This window comes from Xenopus laevis, chromosome 1L (assembly GCF_017654675.1).
Source record: "Xenopus laevis strain J_2021 chromosome 1L, Xenopus_laevis_v10.1, whole genome shotgun sequence".
In the NCBI taxonomy this organism is placed as follows: Eukaryota; Metazoa; Chordata; class Amphibia; order Anura; family Pipidae; genus Xenopus; species Xenopus laevis.
This window is the reverse complement of record NC_054371.1, coordinates 158,406,643-158,428,717: the sequence shown is the minus strand read 5'-3', so window position 1 is coordinate 158,428,717 and position 22,075 is coordinate 158,406,643. Positions and strand designations below refer to the sequence as shown.

The window sequence follows — 22,075 nt, the reverse complement described above, 5'->3', positions numbered from 1 at the left end:
CTTTGCTATTTGGAAATCGATAATCGAACAGCAGCAATGTCCGCACTCACAGGTCTTAAAACGTGAAAAGGTTATTTATTAAAAAGAACATTCTTTTTAATAAATAACTTTTTCAATTTTTAAGACCTGTGAGGACATTGCTGTTTGATTACTCTATATTTTGTAACAAGTGCTGGCTAATCTTGATACTATCTATCTATCTATCTATCTATCTATCTATATATATTGTATAGAACTGCACTCACATGGCTTCCTCAGGGGAAGATCACTATGATGTGATTGAAAAGTTGGAATTTCTTTTGCCTGTCTATTAAAATCAATTACTCTAATTGAACCTGTTGAGTGCAGTATTTTTTTAATCATATATATATATATATATATATATATATATATATATATATATATATATATATATACTGTATATATATACTGTATATATAGATATATATATATATATGCCTGCCGTTTCTGGAATTTCAACTGCTGCAGTTAAACCTGACAGCAATGTTCTGATCAAAACCAAGGAACAATACTATAAATCTAAAGGTGTGTTGTAAGAGACAGGAAACACATTTCTACTCACCATATGAACCAAAGCAGCAGTGTTGTACATCTAAACTGGGGACTAAAAAGGTCTCGGATTTTACCTCGATCCTCCTTTAATATGAATAAAACATATATTTATTATCATGTCATATTAGTATTATTGGATTTACATAGTACTAAAATATTGCTGGCCATGTATAAAATAACGCAACTTGCATTTTATTTTCCTTTAAAAATTTGCACATTTCTATAATCTCACACCAGAAATTGCAACATACCAACTCATGGCACTGATCCAAGAGATTTTATTCACTTAAAGGGCCATGTTGCATTTGCCTTATGTTGTTTAGCTAGAGATTAAGTAGAAAAACGGAAAATACAAATCGGTAGTAGTGCATCTTGAATATTTAACCTGCTGCCCATTCTTGGACTACATTTCCACATCCTTTCTCTGTTAAGGGATATTGGGAGTTGTAGTTATAACTGTCCCATAGAACACCAGTTTAAAATCAATACAGTAATTACTGGATTGTGTTAAACACACTAGGACCCATGCATGACTAGAACACAAATGAAGGCAATTTTCATCCTCTACTTCTATGTCAATATTCAGGCTCTTAACTTAATGAAGAAATGGCCTGTACAAAAAAAATGTATAGGGGGGTACAACAGGAATCAATTCTGTTTCACAACAACATGCAGAGACTTGACAGCTATTGAATTACATAAGAGAGCTATTAAATTAACTATTGAAAAAAAACAGGCCAAAGCCAGCAAATATTAGGAAAACAGAGAAATCATTGTATTATTTTATTTTATTTTTTAAATAATGGAAGTTGGAATAAGAATATCCAGGACTACAACCCTAAATTTGCTTGGTGGTATCCATGTAATATACAACAGCGCGGCACCCTTTTTCAAGACACTAAAGAGTCCTATGGCTTAGCAGCTTCAAGTTATGCTTACACAAATCCCTTATAAATACATCAATAGACTAGTTACTGTATTTACTCCTCCATTGTTTTCTATTTTTTGTTTACACATCAATTGAGCACATAAATAAAGCAACAATGTAAACACCCAAGGCTCTAGTAAGTCAAATCTAGCTCTTTATTGTATGACTTAAAGCATGTCTTAGATTTTGCATGCTTATATTTTCATAGCTGTTGACATGTTTCTTAAAAAGATACAGAAAGGCAATAAGCAAAATGAAAAATGACACCTAAATGAATCAAGGGGGGGAGAAAAGCAATATAAATGAGTGCTGCCAGACATCTATTGGCAATCTACTCAAGAGCCACTTTATATCCTGATATATTGGAGGTCAATCATAAGAGTCTCTGGGGATATATATTCATGTATAAATATATAATGGTTACATTTTTATGTATAAAAATAAAGTACAATCTTGTTTTACCTAATGCAGATGGTTTAAATATGTTGGATACGACTGTAACAACGTTAAAGATAAAAACATTTTCATAATGAGTGCAGGATCATTAACAATAACATAAATAATAATCATCCAAAGAGAATATATATATTTATATTCATACATATATAGTAGGAGGGCTGCAGACCTAAGCACATGCCCTCAGGTATCTGCTGCTTAATCCTCAGAAAGTAATTAGCAATCTAGCTATTACCTGTGTTACATACACCAGGTTCAACAAACGTTTGTGTCACACATCAAATGTTACAGAATAATTATTTCTCTAGTTGTGCATTTAGCAGTGTTACTTTCATTTCATTAGGTTATGTTCAAAGGTTATATATGAGGTTACAGACCTGCCTTGAGACGATAAGCTTGCCCAAAGGCATGGGAGCACCGTTTTCAGTTGCAATACGTTTTAAGGTGGCAAGGGCTTTCTCTTGATTCCCAGACAAAACCTCATATCTGGCACTTTCAGGCAACCACTGGAAAAGTAAATAACAACATTTATAAATAAAACAAGCAAAGTCTTGATGTGCTATAGTCAAAGGCACAGTAATGCCCACCCAGTGCCCTGCCACACCATTTATTCAAACCCAGTACTTGTAAATATCTTTTCCTTGGAGCCAAAGTGATTTAATTGAAATGTATTTGCTTCCATGTTCAATTACTGGGGCTTTGTCACCACAAAGAGACAATACTGAATTTCCACAGGCGTATTTGCAGCAGAACTTGCCCTCAAAATCTACTCATGTTTACATGAGACAAACATAAGGCTAATGTCACATGATAAGCTTTCTCCTTCCACGTTGAAAAGCGCAAGGTCTGTAATCCACTGTCAGTACTCAAAATGAATACTTTTCAGGCATATTTCTGAAAATTTGGGCTGAAATACGCTCCTTGTGTGCATTAATGGTATTATACTTCTCTTGAAAAAGTAAGTGGTGTGCCAAAGACAATTTGTTTTTGGACTGTATTAACAAGTAAGCACACTTCAGCAGGTAGAAAATATTTTTATTTTTTCAATATTATATCTTTATTTATAGGGTATTTTTAAAATGTGCTTTAGTCACAACACAGAGTTTGAGGAAAAACTGTCCATCATTCTTTATGTCACAAAAATGCTTTTGCCGTCTCTGGAGAAGTCTGGACAGAAAATAAAATTATGGGGGGATTTTTTTGAATTTCTATTTTTAAGAGACCAATTTTTATTTTTGAGAAACAGTTGTAAAAGGAGCATCTGTCGTTGCCTTCTATGTGATTTTGACAGGTTTTTGCTGGAGCATTTTTGAATTCTGAATTGTCGCAGTTTTGTTGAATAATAACTCCTGGACAAGTTGTGCTTTTTTTTAGGGATGCACCGAATCCAGGATTCGGTTCGGGATTCGGCCAGGATTCGGCCTTTTTCAATAGGATTCGGCCGAATCCTTCTGCCCAGCCGAACCGAATCAGAATCCTAATTTGCATATGTAAATTAGGGATGGGGAAGGAAATCGCATGACTTTTTGTCACAAAACAAGGAAGTAAAAAATATTTTCCCCTTCCCACCCCTAATTTGCATATGCAAATTAGGGTTTGGATTCGGTTCGGTATTCGGCAGAATCTTTCGCAAAGGATTCTGGGTTTTCGGCCGAATCCAAAATAGTGGATTTGGTGCATCCCTACTTTTTTCCTTGCTACTTTTTTGTCGACAAAAAGCTCAACCCAGAAAAAGTTTTGGTTTAATAAATTAGTGATTGTGAGAAAAGGACATAGTAGTGAAGAGTGAAATTATGTAACATGACAGCCAAGAAAAAAGTATTCAGTTTAAGAGATTTTATCTAAAGACTATTGTTATAGAGTAGATTTCCAATCAAAATGGAAAAAAGTAAATTAGATTAAAGTGCCTGTTAGAAACTATAAAAAGTATGACTGCCTTTGAAACGGGATAATCAAATATGAGGCAAATTGTGAAGCTCTGCTATATTAAACAGCTTTCAGTGAGGACAGTGCTACTGGCACCCCATATACCTGCAGACAATTTAACCCAGTCCAGGATTTTATGCTTAAATTTAAAACACTGTCACTCGAAGCATTTTAATTACTTAGATTACTTTAACTATTACTGCCCCTCGGATAATCATATGTCATATATGATAATCATATGTCAAAAGTGTGATTCCAATCACATATCAGAGCTTATAAAGCATATTGCATATAAAATGAGCCCACTAGGTGCTTTTGGGCTCAAATACCTTTACCTATCTTCAGAACTAAACACAAATGACTACCTCTTGGCGCATAGTCTTGGTGCTGAAGTGGCAATGCCTCAACCACAGTAAACTGCAGAACGTAATATCTTCTTATTTGTGCTTGTAAGTTACTTATCCAGTTAGACTGCAAGCTCTGTAGGGCAACAACCTGTTTCCTCTTAACACGATTTTAAATGTAAATCTATCTTCTATTTATTTATATTCTTGATTGTATCAATCCATGTCCTATTATTGTTTTAATGTACACCTCTGTGTATATAAGTAGCTCTATATCAATAAATATATATATATCCCTATACATAAAAAAAGCTCTATTCACAGTACACTTCTCATGGTAAAGCTAAAGTAAAAGTAAAGCTTGAGATAAAATAGACTTACAAAGCACAAAATAGCAAAGAGCATTAGTGGCAGGGCAGAGAGGATGAGAAGCCAGCGCCACCCCAAAGTAGGCATCACAAAGATAGCAAGAAGCACTTCAAAAACTGTGCCAAGAGCCCAGAAGATCTGACAGGGAGACAATAAAAAGATTAGGTTACAACTTGCCATTCTAAAGATGAGATAAGAGATATGTCACACAGCTGAAAGTCTGTCTGTGAAGCCAAACACATATAGATGGCTTACCTGCACAGCGACTTTCATCAGTAAAGATAAAGGTCTACAATTGTTAATATACTGTAGTGTAAATTAAAAAACAGAAAACAATTATATAATCTATGTAATTCTTAGTACCATTTTTTAAAAACTATTTTTCTCAATGATATATGAGGACATGATCTATTTAAAATATGTGGCACTAGATTCAGGGCATAGACACTTCATTATAATATTGCAGACGAATAGTTATTTTGTGGTTCCAGTTTTGGGCTGGGGCTAAGTGTCCCTATCCAAATACGCATGCCCAGGTAAAGCTCCTTACTGGCTAGGGGTGTCAGGTTGGTTCTCTAGCCCATAAAAATCTTTGGCCTGTCCTTGGACTCCCATTGCTGAAGGAGATTGGATGAATGGGAGGTAGGAGACCTTAGTTGAAGAAATACTTGCAAGGTAGCCAATGTAATATCTCCCTCCTACACTATGTCAAACTTGAAGTAATTAGTAGAGCAACCAAAGGCACCACCATGAAAATGGGGAATGCAAAAGGCTTAGAACTCAAGGTATTATCTGCAATAGTTGAGATTCGCGTGGATAAGATGAGGGGTAGAGAGATCCCAAAAGGAGCACCACTGTAAGCATCGTGTACTCTTGAGATGTCCATTTGTGGAGTTCTACTGCTGGCTGTAACTACTGCCTACTTATGTCTGTTGAAGGGGTAGAAAAGCCCCCCCCCCCACTGTATGTGAGTGCCAGCACTTTTCCCCACCTGAACAACTGGTTCCACCGCAGCTTCTATGAGCAACAGGGTCATAGTCTAAATCAGGGCTGTCCAACTGGTGGCCCTTCTGTGCCCCTCCCCCACCTACCTGCTGTGTTTGTTTACCATGTATAAAATGAATGGTATCACTACAGAGATTAACTGGCCCCTGCATTGTTTAAACCTCAAATTCAGACTCTAATCCCCTGTATTGTTCACACATGTAATTCCCCTACATTGTTCACATTTATGACATCTCTGTTTTTCACACCCCTAAAGCCCTGTACTGTTCACACCTGAGACCCAGACTGAAAGTCTGAGCAGCCCCATTTGTGAAAGAAAGTGTAAAGTCAATTACATAACTTTCTCTACATTACAATTACTTTAAACCATCTGTTGCAATTCTACAACTCCAAGCTATCCCTCTTATATGGTGTAGTAATACAAGGCATTTAATTTTATCTGATGTGCTGAACTTCCCTTTCCAATAAACCAGAGTGTAACTTGTCCTTAATAGGGGATGCAGCACTGCAGCCAAACAAACAAGGCAAAAGTGGAACTCTCCACATAGAAGATAAATACAGGTATGTTATCCAGAATGCTCGGGACCTGGGGTTTTCTGGATAACAGATCCTTCCATAATTTAGATCTTCAGACCCTAAGTCTACTAGGAAATGTAATCATTAAATAAAGCAACAGGCTGATTTTGCTTGCAATGAGGATTAATTATATCTTTGTTTGTGTCAAGTACAATGCACTATTTACATTTTTAAAAAGTAGATGATTTGGATAAAATGGAGTCTATGGGAGACAACAACAACTTTTTCTTGCAGCACACCACTTACTTATTATGCAGGCTGCATTCATATCCCAAGCTGCTTCCAAGCCAATTATGTCATCCAGACTGTGTAGGGAAGAAGCAGACCAATTTTTCTGGCAAAGCCTTTATCTTATTTTATTGCAGACATTTGAAGCTTCAGATTTCTGCAATTAAATGAGATAAAGGCTTTGCCTGAAAAAATGGTCTGCTTCTTCCCTATACAGTCTATGGGAGACATCCATCCCGTAATTTGGAGCTTTCCGGATAATGGGTTTTCAGATAATGGATCCCATACCTGTGCCATGAAACCACACTAGCTTTATTTTTCTTCTGTTCCAAGCACAATGATATACAAACAAAATTGAGGCTAATAGAGATGATTGTCTTACCTCAATCAACAATATACACTTTGCTCTTGACTTCATAGGTAGAAACTCAGCATACAGCGTTACTCTGAGGAAAGGGGAAACAAAAAAAAAACGGTTGCCTTTTTATACATCTACAGCATCCCCACTGCAAGTCAAAGCAAAACTTGTCATTGTTGTAGTTTAAGGAAAAAATCCCACCAGCATTGCTTTCATGTCATTCTTTGGTGTGAGAGATAATGACATGCAATCATAGATGGTTTGAAAGGGATAATATTGGACCCTTGCTGATTACACATAGAATTTCACTTTCCGGAAAGAAGAGGTATAGATTACCCAACTGAGATTTAATTTATTAAAGAAAAATAGTAAAACCCACTCTCTGCACCACCACACCGATTCTCAATATTTATGGGCTTTCTCAAGGCAAAACTCGTTTGACACGTGCGAGCTTGGCTATTAAAGACTTCCACATCAGGGCGAAAAACTCACTAAACTTGTGTATTATAATAAATAAAGTACCCCTTGTTGGAAAATATGAGGATATTAGAAGTAACCTCGGAGCTCCATGACCTGTATTAAGGCACTCGGTCTTCGGCCTTGTGCTTTTATATGTCATAGATCTCCTCTGTGACTTATAATATCCTTATATTTTACAATAGGGGTACTTTATTCAGTGTATAAATATTCACTGTCCTACAGAGGATAAGGATCAAGACACGAAATGGAGACCATGATGTTTAAAAACGAGATAACAGCAGAAGAAAAACAGAGCAACGCACCATATATTGTGTGCACCCTGCCCCACAGTTTGTGCTCTTAGATGTAAGTCTTTATGCTTCAGAACAGAATGCAAAGACCTTTTTCTTTACCATGAATACAGTGCTGCTTCTGTTCTGCACTGATGTATTCATGGGGTGTGCCTGCTGTGACATATGGCATGTGTGTCATTCAGACAAGGTGCTAGGAAAGCCTTGTACTTATCACCTGCAACATAATGTGCACCTATGAACCTCTGTTTTGCCAACCTGACCTTGACTTTACCCAATATCAAGTCAGATTATACTCAAAAAGCTGACTCTAATTTCCCCCTTTAATCAGGCTGATTAAAATTAAAAAATCTTTATTAGGACATGCTCTAGCCTGATACGTTTCATGCCAAAGGTGGGCACTTACTCATAGGCTGTTGGTCTCCCCTCTACACAATCCTTTTAAAGGAGGGATAATGACCAATAAAATTTACATACATGACATCATGCAGTTACTTATCCAATCAAAAAAAGGCTCAATACATAATTGTAAACCAATAGAAATAGGTTACAAAAGTTACATCACACAGAAATTATCCAATCAAAGGAAAGGGGGCGTTATTACAAGGTTGAGGCTAATTAAAAGAGTGAGCAGGTGAAGAAAAATATATATATTCTAACAGCAGCAGTCTCTGTGACTGTCAAGACCGCCGGGAGCGCGAGGAGTCGCGTCCGCTCCCGGCGGCGAAGAATCCAAGATTGCGGCGCCCAGGCAACCCACGTGGGTTCCGACGCCGGCGTTGTGACGCCAGCATGGCGCGACGGTCGCAGGCGTGCTGACGCTGGCGCAAGGGCGCCAAATTCAAAGATAAAAGGACGCCTGAGGCGCCAAGATGGCGCCCGAAAATAGAATCCTGTTCCCTAAGTGATTCCTGGGTTCCCTTGCTGTTTTCCCTGCTATTTCTGCCTGATTCCTTGGAGTGACCCCTTGCCTGGACCTGGACTTCGCTGTTACTCTGCCTGCCTTTGACCCCCTACCTTGCCCTGGACTTTGTTTGTATTCCGCCTGCCTTCTGACCTGTGCTTGGACTTTGATTATTCTCTTGCCTAACCCCTGGATACCACGACCCTGATCCCTCTTGAGGGGCTTCCTCCTAGATCCGGACTACTCCCCAGAGGGGGCTCCCGGCTCCCAGACATTATTTTCGGGCCATGGATCCTTCTGAGGAAGCCACACCTGATGTCGGACGAGCACTCCGCGGACTGGCATCCCGCATGGAGGACTACGAAAACCAGCAGGTTCGCATTGGGCAAGCACTTGATGTCCTGCTTGCTCGAGTGCCTTCTGCGCCCTCCGCTGCTCCACCTACTGGAGATTCCCCCATGGCGGCAGCCTCTATGAACGCAAGCTACCCGACAGGTGAGCCTCGCATTCCACCTCCCCTTCGCTTTAGTGGGGATCCACAAGCCTGCAGGGGATTTGCCACACAGTGCCAAATTCAATTTGAGTTCCAACCCACACAGTTTCCAAGTGAGCGTTCCAAGGTGGGGTATGTGATGTCTCGATTGGAAGGCAAGCCACTGGAGTGGGCAACGTCTCTTTGGGAGAAGAATTCCCCGGTGACTTATGATGTTAAAGACTTTCTCCAAGCTTTTCGCATAGTCTTTGATGCTCCAGGTCGGGTCACGAACGCCCCTGCCCGTCTCTTGCAGCTCCGGCAGGGAAGCCGCAGTGTCAATGAGTACGCTATAGACTTCCGAACACTGATGGCGGAGACTTCCTGGTGTGATGACGCTTACAAGGCCGTATACTACCAAGGCCTATCCATCCGCATCAAAGATGATCTCGTCTCCAGAGAGACTCCTGACACCCTGGAAGGACTGATCGCTCTATCTATTAAGGTGGACACCCGCCTCAGAGAACACCAGGTGGAGAGAGAGCGCAGCAGACGATTTTCTCCCATGTTGGCCCCTCGCTTTCAAAGGCCGATTCTGCAAGCACCCGCTGTCCCTGTGACTCATGTGTCCACGTCTCCCCTGGAGGAACCTATGCAAGTAGGAAAAGCTCGCCTCTCCGAGCAGGAAAGACTCCGAAGACGTATGGCAGGGCTCTGTTTGTACTGTGGTGGGCATTCCCATTTTGCCAACGCCTGTCCTGCCAAAGCCAAGAGTTTTGTACCCCGAGGTATGTCTCAGGTTTCTCATGTAGGGGGCATCACTCGAGGGCCTCAGGAGAAGTATCAAGAAAATTCACGCAGACTTCTCCTTCCTTTGCAGATTCACCTGGCAAGTAAGTCTATCTTCGAAAGGGCCTTCCTCGACTCCGGAGCGGATGGCAATTTCATGGACGCCTTCTTTGCCGAACGCATGAAGATTACCCTGCTTCCATTGTCTTCACCCCTGCGAATTACCGCCATAGATGACAAACCCCTGGAGTTTGAATTCGTCACAATGTTCACGGCGGAACTATCTGTACAAGTTGGGGCGCTGCATCAAGAAAAACTTTCATTCTTCATCATCCCCTGTCCTTCTACTCCAGTAATATTGGGTCTTCCATGGTTACGTCTGCATAACCCCACCATAGACTGGTCCACTGGGCAGATCTCTCGTTGGAGTTTATTTTGCCTGCAACATTGCCTTCCGCCAAAACCCCTCGAGAAGGTGAATGTCTCCACTGCGGAACTAAAGACTTTGCCCTCCACTTACAAGGGATTTTCCGATGTGTTTTGTAAAAAGTCTGCAGAGTTCCTTCCCCCACATCGCTCCTATGACTGTCCGGTTGAACTCCTGCCAGGAGCCATGCCCCCCAGAGGGCGCACTTACCCTCTCTCTCCTGCAGAGACTACCGCTATGAAGGAGTACATCCAAGAAAATCTCCAGCGAGAGTTTATCCGCCCTTCTACCTCTCCTGCAGGGGCTGGGTTCTTCTTCGTGGAGAAGAAGGACGGAGGCCTTCGGCCTTGTATAGACTATCGGGGCCTGAATAAGATCACCGTGAAAAACAGGTACCCCCTGCCCCTGATTGCCGAGCTCTTTGACCAGCTGAAAGGAGCAAAGATTTTCTCCAAGTTGGATCTCCGGGGGGCCTACAACCTCATTCGCATCCGGGAGGGTGACGAATGGAAGACGGCATTCAACACTCGGGATGGGCACTATGAATATCTTGTTATGCCCTTCGGCCTATGCAATGCTCCTGCCGTCTTCCAGGAGTTTGTTAATGATGTGTTCCGAGATCTCCTAGGAAGGTTCGTAGTCGTATACTTGGACGACATCCTGATCTTCTCCAAGGACCTTGAAAGTCATCGCTCCCAGGTGAAGGAGGTACTCTCTCGTCTGAGGAAGAACTCTCTTCGCCAAGTTGGAGAAGTGTGTCTTTGAGGTATCCAAGATCCCCTTCCTCGGGTACATTATCTCTCCAGAGGGATTTGAGATGGACCCCGTGAAAGTGTCGGCCATCCAGGAGTGGCCTCTCCCACTGAGTACCAAGGCAATCCAGAGATTCATCGGATTTGCTAATTATTATCGACAGTTCATCCGGGGGTTCTCTTCCCGCATTGCACCTATCCTGGCCCTCATCCGGAAAGGGGGTAAACCCAGCCTGTGGCCTCCATCTGCCATAGAAGCCTTTCAGTCATTGAAAGAGGCCTTCACGTCCGCTCCTGTTCGCCGACATCCCAATCCTGCACTACCCTTCTGCATCGAGGTTGATGCTTCAGAAGTCGGAGCCGGAGCTATCCTTTCTCAGAGACACTCCACTGATGGAAAATTGCACCCCTGTGCGTATTTCTCCAAGAAGTTCTCATCCGCAGAGCAGAACTATGATGTCGGAAATCGAGAACTCTTGGCAGTCAAGCTTGCCCTTGAAGAATGGCGTCACCTCCTGGAGGGCTCTGAAATTCCTGTCCAGATTTACACAGATCACAAGAATCTGGAGTTTATACAGTCCCTCAAGAGGCTAAATCCCAGACAAGCCAGGTGGGCCCTTTTCTTTTCTCGATTTAACTTTGTTTTGACTTATCGCCCAGGTTCCAAGAATCTGAAGGACGACGCCTTGTCTCGTAGCTTCACTCCGGTGGACCGTGACCCTGAGAGGCAGGAACCAATCATTCCACCAGTCAAGATCATTGCCTCTCTGTATCCCCAATTTGCCGACCAGATCTTGGCTGGGCAGTCCTCGGCTCCTCAAGATACTCCGATTGTCATGGCCTTCGTCCCTCCAGAACTTCGCCTGGCCATCCTGCAACAGACCCACTGCTCCAGGCAAGCTGGACATCCTGGTCCGGCCAAGACCCTTGAACTCTTGAGGCGCCTAGTCTGGTGGCCTGATATCCGCAAGGATGTAAAGGACTTTGTGGCTGCTTGTAATGTCTGTGCCACTTCTAAGCCTAGCCATTCCCGCCCCAGCGGGTTGTTACAGCCTTTGCCGGTTCCCTCTCGTCCGTGGACGCACCTCTCTATGGACTTTATTGTCGAACTTCCTCCCTCCGGTGGGAATACTGTGATCTGGGTTGTCATAGACCGCTTCAGCAAAATGGCCCATTTCATCCCTTTGAAGAAGTTACCCTCTGCGGTGGAATTATCCCAACTCTTTATTAAGTACATCTTCCGCCTGCATGGTTTCCCGGTGGAGATCGTCTCCGACAGAGGCACCCAGTTTACCGCCAAGTTCTGGCGTTCCCTATGTAAAGACTTGGGAATAACACTTCAATTTTCGTCTGCCTACCACCCGCAGACGAATGGGGCAGCTGAACGTGTGAACCAAGCCTTAGAACAGTTCCTGAGGAACCACGTGTCTCTTTGCCAGGACGATTGGTCTGACCTCCTCCCGTGGGCGGAGTTTGCTCATAATAATGCATGTCATTCCTCCACAGGAAGGTCTCCATTTATGGTGGTGTATGGACAGCACCCTCAAGCCTTTCCTCAGGACTTCGTGTTGTCGGACGTTCCGGCTGCAGATGATCTGGCAGCCCATATGCTTGCTATTTGGGCTGCAACCAAGTCTAATCTGGAGAAGAGTGCTCTAGTCCACAAAACTTTCGCGGATCGCCGTAGAAGGCCCTCTCCTCCCTACAAGGTGGGTGATAGTGTCTGGCTCTCTTCCAGGAATATTCGCTTGAAGGTGCCATCTCCCAAGTTGGGTCCGAAGTTCCTGGGTCCGTTCCCCATCTTGGAGATAATTAACCCTGTAGCCATCAGACTTCAACTCCCACCAGAGATGAGAATCCCCAACGTGTTCCACGTCTCCCTGGTGAAGCCCACCGTCTCCAACCGTTTCTCTGGTGTCCAATCTCCTCCTCCTGCCGTCTCTGTGGAGGGTCAACAAGAATTCGAGGTGGAGAGAATCCTTGATTCCAGAATCTCCAGAGGGTCCCTTCAATACCTCATCCATTGGAAGGGCTTTGGCCCCGAAGAATGCTCTTGTGAGGGACACCGTGATGTGCATGCTCCTCGTTTGGTAAGAGACTTCCACTCCAAGTTTCCCCAGAAACCAAGTCCCGGTGGTCCTGAGGCCCCCCGTGAGGGGGGGGGTACTGTCAAGACCGCCGGGAGCGCGAGGAGTCGCGTCCGCTCCCGGCGGCGAAGAATCCAAGATGGCGGCGCCCAGGCAACCCACGTGGGTTCCGACGCCGGCGTTGTGACGCCAGCACGGCGCGACGGTCGCAGGCGCGCTGACGCTGGCGCAAGGGCGCCAAATTCAAAGATAAAAGGACGCCTGAGGCGCCAAGATGGCGCCCGAAAATAGAATCCTGTTCCCTAAGTGATTCCTGGGTTCCCTTGCTGTTTTCCCTGCTATTTCTGCCTGATTCCTTGGAGTGACCCCTTGCCTGGACCTGGACTTCGCTGTTACTCTGCCTGCCTTTGACCCCCTACCTTGCCCTGGACTTTGTTTGTATTCCGCCTGCCTTCTGACCTGTGCTTGGACTTTGATTATTCTCTTGCCTAACCCCTGGATACCACGACCCTGATCCCTCTTGAGGGGCTTCCTCCTAGATCCGGACTACTCCCCAGAGGGGGCTCCCGGCTCCCTGACAGTGACTATGTGAGAATAAAAAAGTGCATACCCCCTGATCACACTGAGGAACTTATACTTTGCATAACAAAATATATCCAATATATGAAAGCAATTATTATTGCTGTGTAAATTGAAAGCCTAAATCTGCAAGCAAAGACCTCAAAAGATAATAATTTCAAAAGATAATAATAATGATTATATGTGAAAATGAATATCAAATGATGAAAAATACACAGTTCAAAAACAAAAATGAAACAGTAAAAAGAAGAATAATTACAATATAACAAAAGTGAGCTTAAAATAGTAAACAAAGTTACTAATGTTAAACACCATAAGAAGAGGCTGGAAGAAAAGGGCATTGCTCACAGATGAAACCTAGTACAAGAAAAAAAAGGTTCTAATATGTTAGCTAGTACTAGATAGTGGCATATTGTGTAGGACTACCTTGTAACGTATAATTAAATGACAGTAGTCTTTTGAAAAAAAGCAGGTCACGGCATAATCGCTATTTAAACCATCGGGTATTCTGGTATGTTAAAAGAGAATCCTTTTGGTCTCTAGCTGTGAGAGTTTGGGGACTGGGTCCTCACCTTTTGTATTTCTCTTCAGTTTATCAATACCTATAACCTTTAATCTATGTATGTCACCTCCATTACAAAGGCCAAAGTGTTTTGCTACAATTGAGTCAGGGTTTTTGTTCTTTATGTTTCGAATGTGTTCCCTAATACGATTTTTTAGAGGTCTAGTTGTCTGTCCCACATATTGTATATGGCACTTAGAACACTCTAGGAGATAAACCACAAAAGTTGTATTGCAATTTATAAATTGTTTAATGGTATACTTCTTATGTGTAACTGAAGATGTAAAAGATTGTGTTTTCTGGACATGTTCGCATGTGAAGCATCGTGTAGCCGACAGCCTATGAGTAAGTGCCCACCTTTGGCACGAAACGCGTCAGGCTAGAGCATGTCCTAATAAATATTTTTAATTTTTATAATATTTAGGCTCCGTCTTCACTAAACAGTATGGGGGATAGTTATCAAAGTCCGATTTTAAAATTTTCTGCTACAAACTCCAATCAAATCCGCTCAGGTTTTTTACACTTATTTATTATTACATTTTACCGAAAATTTGCTTTGAGGGAAAACTCTGAAAACTTCAGGGTATTGCACAAAACCCAGCGCACATCAAAAAATCATTGGGACTTCTCCCATTGACTTATATGCAATCTCAACAGGTCTGAGATGCCGGATTTTCTGATTTGGACTTTTCCATGCTCGGGGTTTAATACATTCAGAAAAGTTTGGGATTTTTTAAAAGTCCGATTTTATAAAAAAAAAAAATCACAAATTTTTCGGGATTTTTGCATTCGGAGTTTAGTAAATAACCCCCTAAGTCTGGGTTGGGGATTACATTTCCACTATGATATCATTTTCCACACCAAGGAAATAACATGCCAAGTGAGATTCATACAAAGACATGAAAAACTGAATTTTTTGACTGTAGTTTGATATTATATTTGTAATTTAAAAAAACAAAATCTAGCCTTACTCTATCAGAGTGTTGCAGCTACTTCCCACCGAGAGCCATAAATGGTGGGTCCCAAGCAAGTGCCCAGTTCTGAAATAATTTTTAATAATTTTAATAATTTTAGTGCCGACTACTGCGACTTCCAAGAATTCCCTAAATGGGCATACTGACAATTATAGGTGTAACCTGCTGTTTGTATGTTTCTCTCAGATATACAGTAACTGGAATGTTTTCAGGCCAGTCAGTAATGATAAAATAATAGCTGATATTTGCAGAGGAATTAACTTACGACTGTGGTACACCTCCGATCCCAAACCCAACCAGTCCTCTGAGTACAAGAATCCAACTATAAACAGGAGCAAAGGCGCTGAGAATCCCATAATAAAGAGTCCAGATCACACTGATCTTCAGACCCTGCAGAGCAGACAAATAGTTTAGGATGAGAATAATGGTTAATGGTGGAAGTAAATATGTCCTAAAGAGGTGGTTCACCTTAAAATAAACTTTTAGTATGGTATAGAAAGGCCAGTTCAACGCAACTTTTCAAATGGTCTTCATTATTTATTTTTTTAATGTTTTTTAATTATTTACCTTCCTAGCCTGACTCTTTCTGTCTCATCTAAAAACAAATGTTCTGTAAGGCTACACATTTATTGTTATTGGAACTTTGTATTATTCATCTTTGTGTTGCTAATTTGGTAATTTTGATCCTAGCAACCATATTGTTGAAATTGCAAACTGGAGAGCTGCTGAATAAAAAACTAAACTCAAAAACTGCAAATAAAAACCAATTGCAAATTGTATGTCAGAAAATCACTCATCATACATCATACTAAAAGTTGATTCAAAGGTGAACAACCCCTTTAAGAATCAGAGGTCATCTCTGTTATTTTCAGCCCCTATTTCAGCACCCTGAATTACTTACAGTCCTCCTGCCATATTGATCAGAAACGTTTCCCCACAGAGATGAACTGGCCATCATGCCGATGAATACCACCTACGAAAAAAGAGTAAACATTTTTCAATCAACCCTTTATACTAAATACTGCTTTTGCACTTCTCTATCTTGCTCTGGACCCTTCCATAAACCAGTGTCTATATTGGGCAATGCTCATTAGTGCTTATTCTTGAATTCCAGGCTTGAAGGCAACATTTGGTTGCATAAAATACTGGTGTACTGCCAAAGAGAGCCTCCTGTAGGACAGTCCACAAAGAGGCTACCAAATACCCAATTACAGTCTTTATTGGTCTTCATTATTCATTTGTTTTATAGTTAAATTTCATTATTTGCCTCTTTTGGACTTTTAAATAGGGATCGCTGACCCCCATCTAAAAACAAATGCTCTGTAAGGCTACAAATTTATTGGAAAGAGAAATACATACCCTTTTTTTTTGCCTCAATGGATGAGTTTGTAGTACAGGTATGGAATCCCTTATCGGGAAACCCATTGTCCAGAAAGCTCTGAATTACAGAATGTCAATCTCCCATAGATTTAATTTTAAGCAAATAATTCTAATTTTTGCAATTGTTATCGTTTTTTCTGTAACATACAAACAGTATGTTGTACATGACACTAGCTAAGCTGCAGAATCCATACAAAACAATCCTGTTGGGTTTATTTTATGTATCTTATGTTTTAGCTTAAGGTATGGAGATCCAATTACAGATAGGTCCTTCTTGGGAAAACCCCAGTTCCTGAGCATTCTGGATACAGGTATGGGATTCATTATCCAGAAAGCTCTGAATTATGGAAAGGCTATCTCCCATAGACTCCATTTTATCTAAGTAATGAAAATATTTTAAAATGATTTCCTTTTTCTCTTTAATAATAGAACAGTACCTTGTACTTGATCCAAACTAATATATATAATCAATCCTTATTGGAAGCAAAACCAGCCTATTGGGTTTATTTAATGTTTACATGGTTTTCTAGCAAACGTAACTTAAGGTATGATCCAAATTATGGAAAGATACATTATCCAGAAATCCCCAGGTCCCATGCCTGTAATAGATTATATACTGTACCTGTACCATAGTATAGTTATTTACAGGGTGAAATTACTGGCAGTGCAGGTTACTATGAAACACTTTGAATAATGGGATCAGCCTGGGTGGGCAAGAATACACTTTAGCCCAGTTCAAGTAAGAATACAGGCAGGCAGTTATGATAATTGAAAGAAAAAATTTAAATCACTAAAATTTGATTGATAATACCCACAAGACATGGGGCTTATGCAAGGCACATCAGTAGCAGTTCTTATCCGTTCCCTTGGCCCTAGCCAAGGGAACATGCTTTTTCACTGATGTACAAATACTGTAGTTCTGATGCTAATGCAGCCTCAAGAACAATAAGCTTCCCTGCTTTACAAGTCATGTGAAATGATACAGCGGTAAGTAATGCCAAGTCATTTGGCTCGATGATCACAGACAAAAGAAACCCTGAAATTGCCTCTTAGCTGCTCTTGAATGCTAAAAGCAAACCATGTTTCTTATTAAGGCTTTGAAGTCATCTGTTAGATTTCCGCGCTTGTCTCATATTGTACAGAAATTGCCAAACAAATTGCTGACCTGAAATGCTTACGTCACCAAATGACATTCGAGTATAAATTAGAATGGATGCTGTTTCAGCTGGCAGTTGTTCTCTATAACCGGCCAGCATTGTGCCAGCTGGGCTTTTTGCTTAATCAGGAAAATGGCATTGCCAGAGGCAAAATCTTACAGTGAAGTAGCACCTGGAATCTCATCCAGGAGTGCATTAGCATATTATCTTACCGATGTAAGCAGAGCCACTTGCCAGCTGGGCAATCTCCATTCGCAGTGGAGCTGTGGAGCCAGGATGCTAAGTATCATCATTTCCATGGCATCTGCCATCTACACAGGTACCAAGAGAAGTAAGAGTGACATGGTTAGAGATACGAGCAGACAAGGAGAGACTAACAGATTCACAAACACAGGCAGCAGAAGTGAGAGTAGAGTATAGAAGTGGGGGGGGGGTGGAAAGAGAGTATGTGTGTAGTATATGGTGGATAACAGCAAAATACACACAAATGTCCAACTGATGGTCTTACTGCTGTTGCAAACAACAAAACAAAGCACCATAAATTATCTGATCACTAGCCATACAGCTGCAGAGTCAAATATATACACCACAGAAGGCACCTGTTGGCACCTGTTGCGAGAGTTTAGAGAGTTGTAATAGGGTCAGTTAAATGCAGAATGATATTTGGTAACTAATCTTGTTCCTTACTTGTTCCTTCCGTAGGAGTTTTTTGAAGGTGTGTTCCAACTAGAATATTTTTAGTGACCGTTTTTCATATTGTCCATTTGTATTTCAAGAAAAACTATCAATTATGAAACTACGGGATCAATGAATGAGGTTGCAAGTATAGCAACCAATCGTAATGCCAATACTTTTTATTTACCTAGAATTGCCAGTATTTCTGAAATATAAATGGATCTCCATTGCAAGCATGCTGTAGGCAGAGGGATGAGAAATTCTTGTTTAGGGAGGCTACTAATAGAAGGCTTTCCACAGATGACCTTAGATTTATATATGAACATATAGATCTTTTGAGCATCTAAGTGTCCCTATATTTTATAAAAATGTATTCTCCATGCTGTATGTCTTTTATAGCAGGGGGATAAATGCAATTAATATCCCAGTAATCAGTGTATATGTGGAGGGTAATGAGGCACATGACAGAATGTATGCACTGGTGCTATGGTGCTTAAAGCTTGGACAACTCTTGTGAGCTTTGAGCCATGAGAAAATGATTGATTCTGTTACATCAGCCTCAGCTGCACCCAGTTCACCTCTAATTTGCTCTCTTGTTACTTACTGTAAAACTTTGAGTCTATATACTACACCTGTTCTTGTATTATTTACACTGTTTCCCGGTATAATGCATTGTGGTGTGCAAACATACAAGAGGTACTTGCCCAAGCCAGACCAGTAAGCATGGAGAGCTTCCACTGGAATTTCCCAAAACCAATTGCTTCCACGGCATCTTCCACCATAAACGTGTCTGTAGCAACAAAAATGTCAAAGATCAGCTCAGTTATCAGTACTTATAAATGAGGAACATTTTGAACTACTTATAAATGAGGATTTTTATTCCTACAGTAGTAGTCTACAGGAATCCACAGTTCAGCAATTCTAAGCACTTGTGATTGACCTACATGTGTTTATTAACATGAATGCCTGTGTGAGCAGAATTTGATTCTAGCTTTATGTAACTGGATACTATCGCAGTTATCAAGGATCATTTATGAAACGTATTTGCTATACTGTAATATTTAGGACCATATTTTTAGTGGCTATTCACAGTGAGGTTTACAGTTGTGACTATTTTTGATTACAACGCAACACCCTCCCTCTGTGAACAGGGTCAAAACCAGGCCCGGACTGGCAAATGCCTGATTGGTGGATCTATTTAGTGTTAAGTGGGCCAATTAGGAAGCCTCCGAGAGAAGTCATCAAAGGGATCCGAGGCCGAAGCACTAAAGGGAGCCAAGGCCAAGCCACCGAAGCCACCAAAGAAGTGGCTGCCAAACATCAATGGTCATTTTTTTGTTTATTTTTTTAAAACCCCTTGCCACCAATGTTTTTTTTAACTTGTGTGAGGGGTCTGAACACCAATGAATTTTTCTAACTTGTGGAGGGGACCCTGGCCATTTTGTTTAACCTGTTGGGGCGGGGGGCCTTGCAGCCAATGTTGCATGTTTTTATATATGGGTTACTTTGATATTTTGCCAGGGCTGCTTTTTACTCCCAGTCCGTACCTGGCCAAAACCATCTTATTTCTCAGCTGATATTTGCCTGTTGTATTCTAACCTTAGAAAACGTATTTCACAAACTGAAAATAGGGTAATGCTGGGTTAAAAACGGTAACACTGAGAGAGTGAGAAAAAATCACAATAAATATATTTTAGTTGGGGTCAAGTACAAAGGTACTGTTGTATTATTACAGAGAAAAAAAGAATATAAGAATTATTTGTTAAAATGGAGATGGCCTTCCCATAATTTGGAGCTTTCTGGATAACGGGATCCGGATAAGCAGTCCCATACCTGTATATATAATATGACTACCATGGGGAGCAGGGACCTGAGGTTTGGAGCACCTATTTATTTCTATTTCTTGCTGTAGCTTTTAGCACTGTTCATTTGGACTAAATATTGGACTTTAGAAACGTGAGGTCAATACTTGATAACCAAAAACTGAATGTTGCGGCAACAGTGGATTTTAGTAAATTGGTTTAGAGCATTTACTCTATTTAGAGCACAAGAAGCAATTTAGTGCTTCTTGTGCTCTAAATTGGTTTAGAGCACAAGAAGCACCCTTCTTGTGCTCAAATTTTAGACCAAGTATTCGTTTAACTGTGATGTGTGTTTGGATTTGTTCTCCTCCCATATTCCATCTTATACGATACTCATCATAATCACCATCATTCGACGGCTTTGGCAACTTTCCATCATAATGTCTTACTGAGAAGACTTAGGCACCACTATTTTTTGATATATGGATTAATATACATTCCTATGCATTTTTCTGTTCTCTATTCTTCCCTTTACCTATTTGCACCCTTACTGTATATTTATTGGGAGTAAATATAACCATGAATTTATACTTTATCATTGCACACTTTGGGGCACATTTATCAAGGGTCGAATATCGAGGGTTAATAAACCCTCAAATTCGACCCTCGAATTTAAATCCTTCAAATTCGAATATTGAATTCGAAGGATTTAGTGCAAATCCTTAGATCGATCGAAGTAAAAATCGATTCAAACGATTTTAAGCGATCAATCGAAGGATTTTTCTTCGATCATAAATAGGTTAGGAAAGTGCTGGGGAAGGTCCCCATAGGCTAACATTGTACCTCGGTAGGTTTAAACTGCTGAAGTATGTAGTCGAAGTATTTTTTAAAGAGACAATACTTCGACTATCGAATGGTGGAATAGTCTAATGATTTTTAGTTTGAATCGTTCAAATCAAAGTCGAAGGTCGTAGTAGCCTATTTGATGGTCGTAGTACCCAAAACAATACTTTGAAATTCGAAGTTTTTTTCATTTGAATCCTTCACTCGAGCTTAGTAAATGTGCCCCTTTATGTTACCAGATTATTTATCATATTACAGAACAGTGACTAGGGAAAGTTGCAAAACAATAATGCCAAACATTTTGTGCTGCTTTACAGCATTGCTTGTGATCCCACTTACAGCAGGATGTAATTACGCACAGAAGTAGCCATGTCTGGACAGCATATCAGTGATGCAGAGAGAGGAGGATATTACTAATTCCTGTGCTAAAAATACCAGAGAGTTTTGCAAAGGCCTAGAAATTGTCCCTACTGCTAACAGTGAATAAACAGCAGCCCAGGCACTGTCATCAGTTTGAATAATCCATTGCAGTGATCCAATGCAGTGATCCTTTCCATGCCAAACTATTTCATAATCTCATACATAATCTAACAAAATAATACATTTGCAATACCTGGTGCTTAACACTTAGTATGAAAAGTACTGTGCTCCACATACCATCTGTTGGGTTAGCAAATTCCTTTGGTACCGTTGTCCCATCTTCCAATTCCACGGCTTCCAACTCCGTTTGAACAGGTCCAATCTGAATTTCATGCTCTCCAGATATATTGTCATCTTCTGATTTGGAGCTTTCCCCTGTTCGTCGAAACTTGACAACACTGGGAAAAACAGTTTGGAGTTTTCGTCACAACATAGTGATTAAAAATAGTTAAAAGGGAAATTTGTAACTAAGTGTGTTAAAGGAAAACTAGTCCTTTCCCCTTGCATCTATGTAAGTAATCTTCTTATTTTTCTCTACAGCTTTAACCTTCCACCTTGGTTGCTGGGACACCAGCCATCCACACTAGCAGATGACTGAGTAACAGGTCAGAGAGAATTACCATTCACCCCTGTAAAATGAATAAATATAATATATATAAATATAAAGTATAAGTACCTGCTACAAAACAACAACGTTTGATCTCCTGGCTAACTTGCCC

At 40.9% G+C, this 22,075-nt stretch overlaps 1 protein-coding gene across 2 annotated transcripts in view; it reads right to left on the bottom strand.

Moving 5' to 3' along the window:
- svop.L (SV2 related protein L homeolog) overlaps nucleotides 1-22,075 on the bottom strand; it is a 39,443-nt gene that overhangs the window by 6,704 nt on the left and 10,664 nt on the right. For both annotated transcript variants that reach the window (XM_041582630.1, NM_001095721.1), the window contains 9 exon segments: nucleotides 21,594-21,754; nucleotides 18,996-19,081; nucleotides 17,829-17,927; nucleotides 15,981-16,052; nucleotides 15,345-15,469; nucleotides 6,788-6,851; nucleotides 4,609-4,734; nucleotides 2,335-2,463; nucleotides 584-657 (listed from right to left, as the gene is read on the bottom strand). In XM_041582630.1, coding sequence (XP_041438564.1) covers nucleotides 584-657; nucleotides 2,335-2,463; nucleotides 4,609-4,734; nucleotides 6,788-6,851; nucleotides 15,345-15,469; nucleotides 15,981-16,052; nucleotides 17,829-17,927; nucleotides 18,996-19,081; nucleotides 21,594-21,754 — 936 coding nt within the window.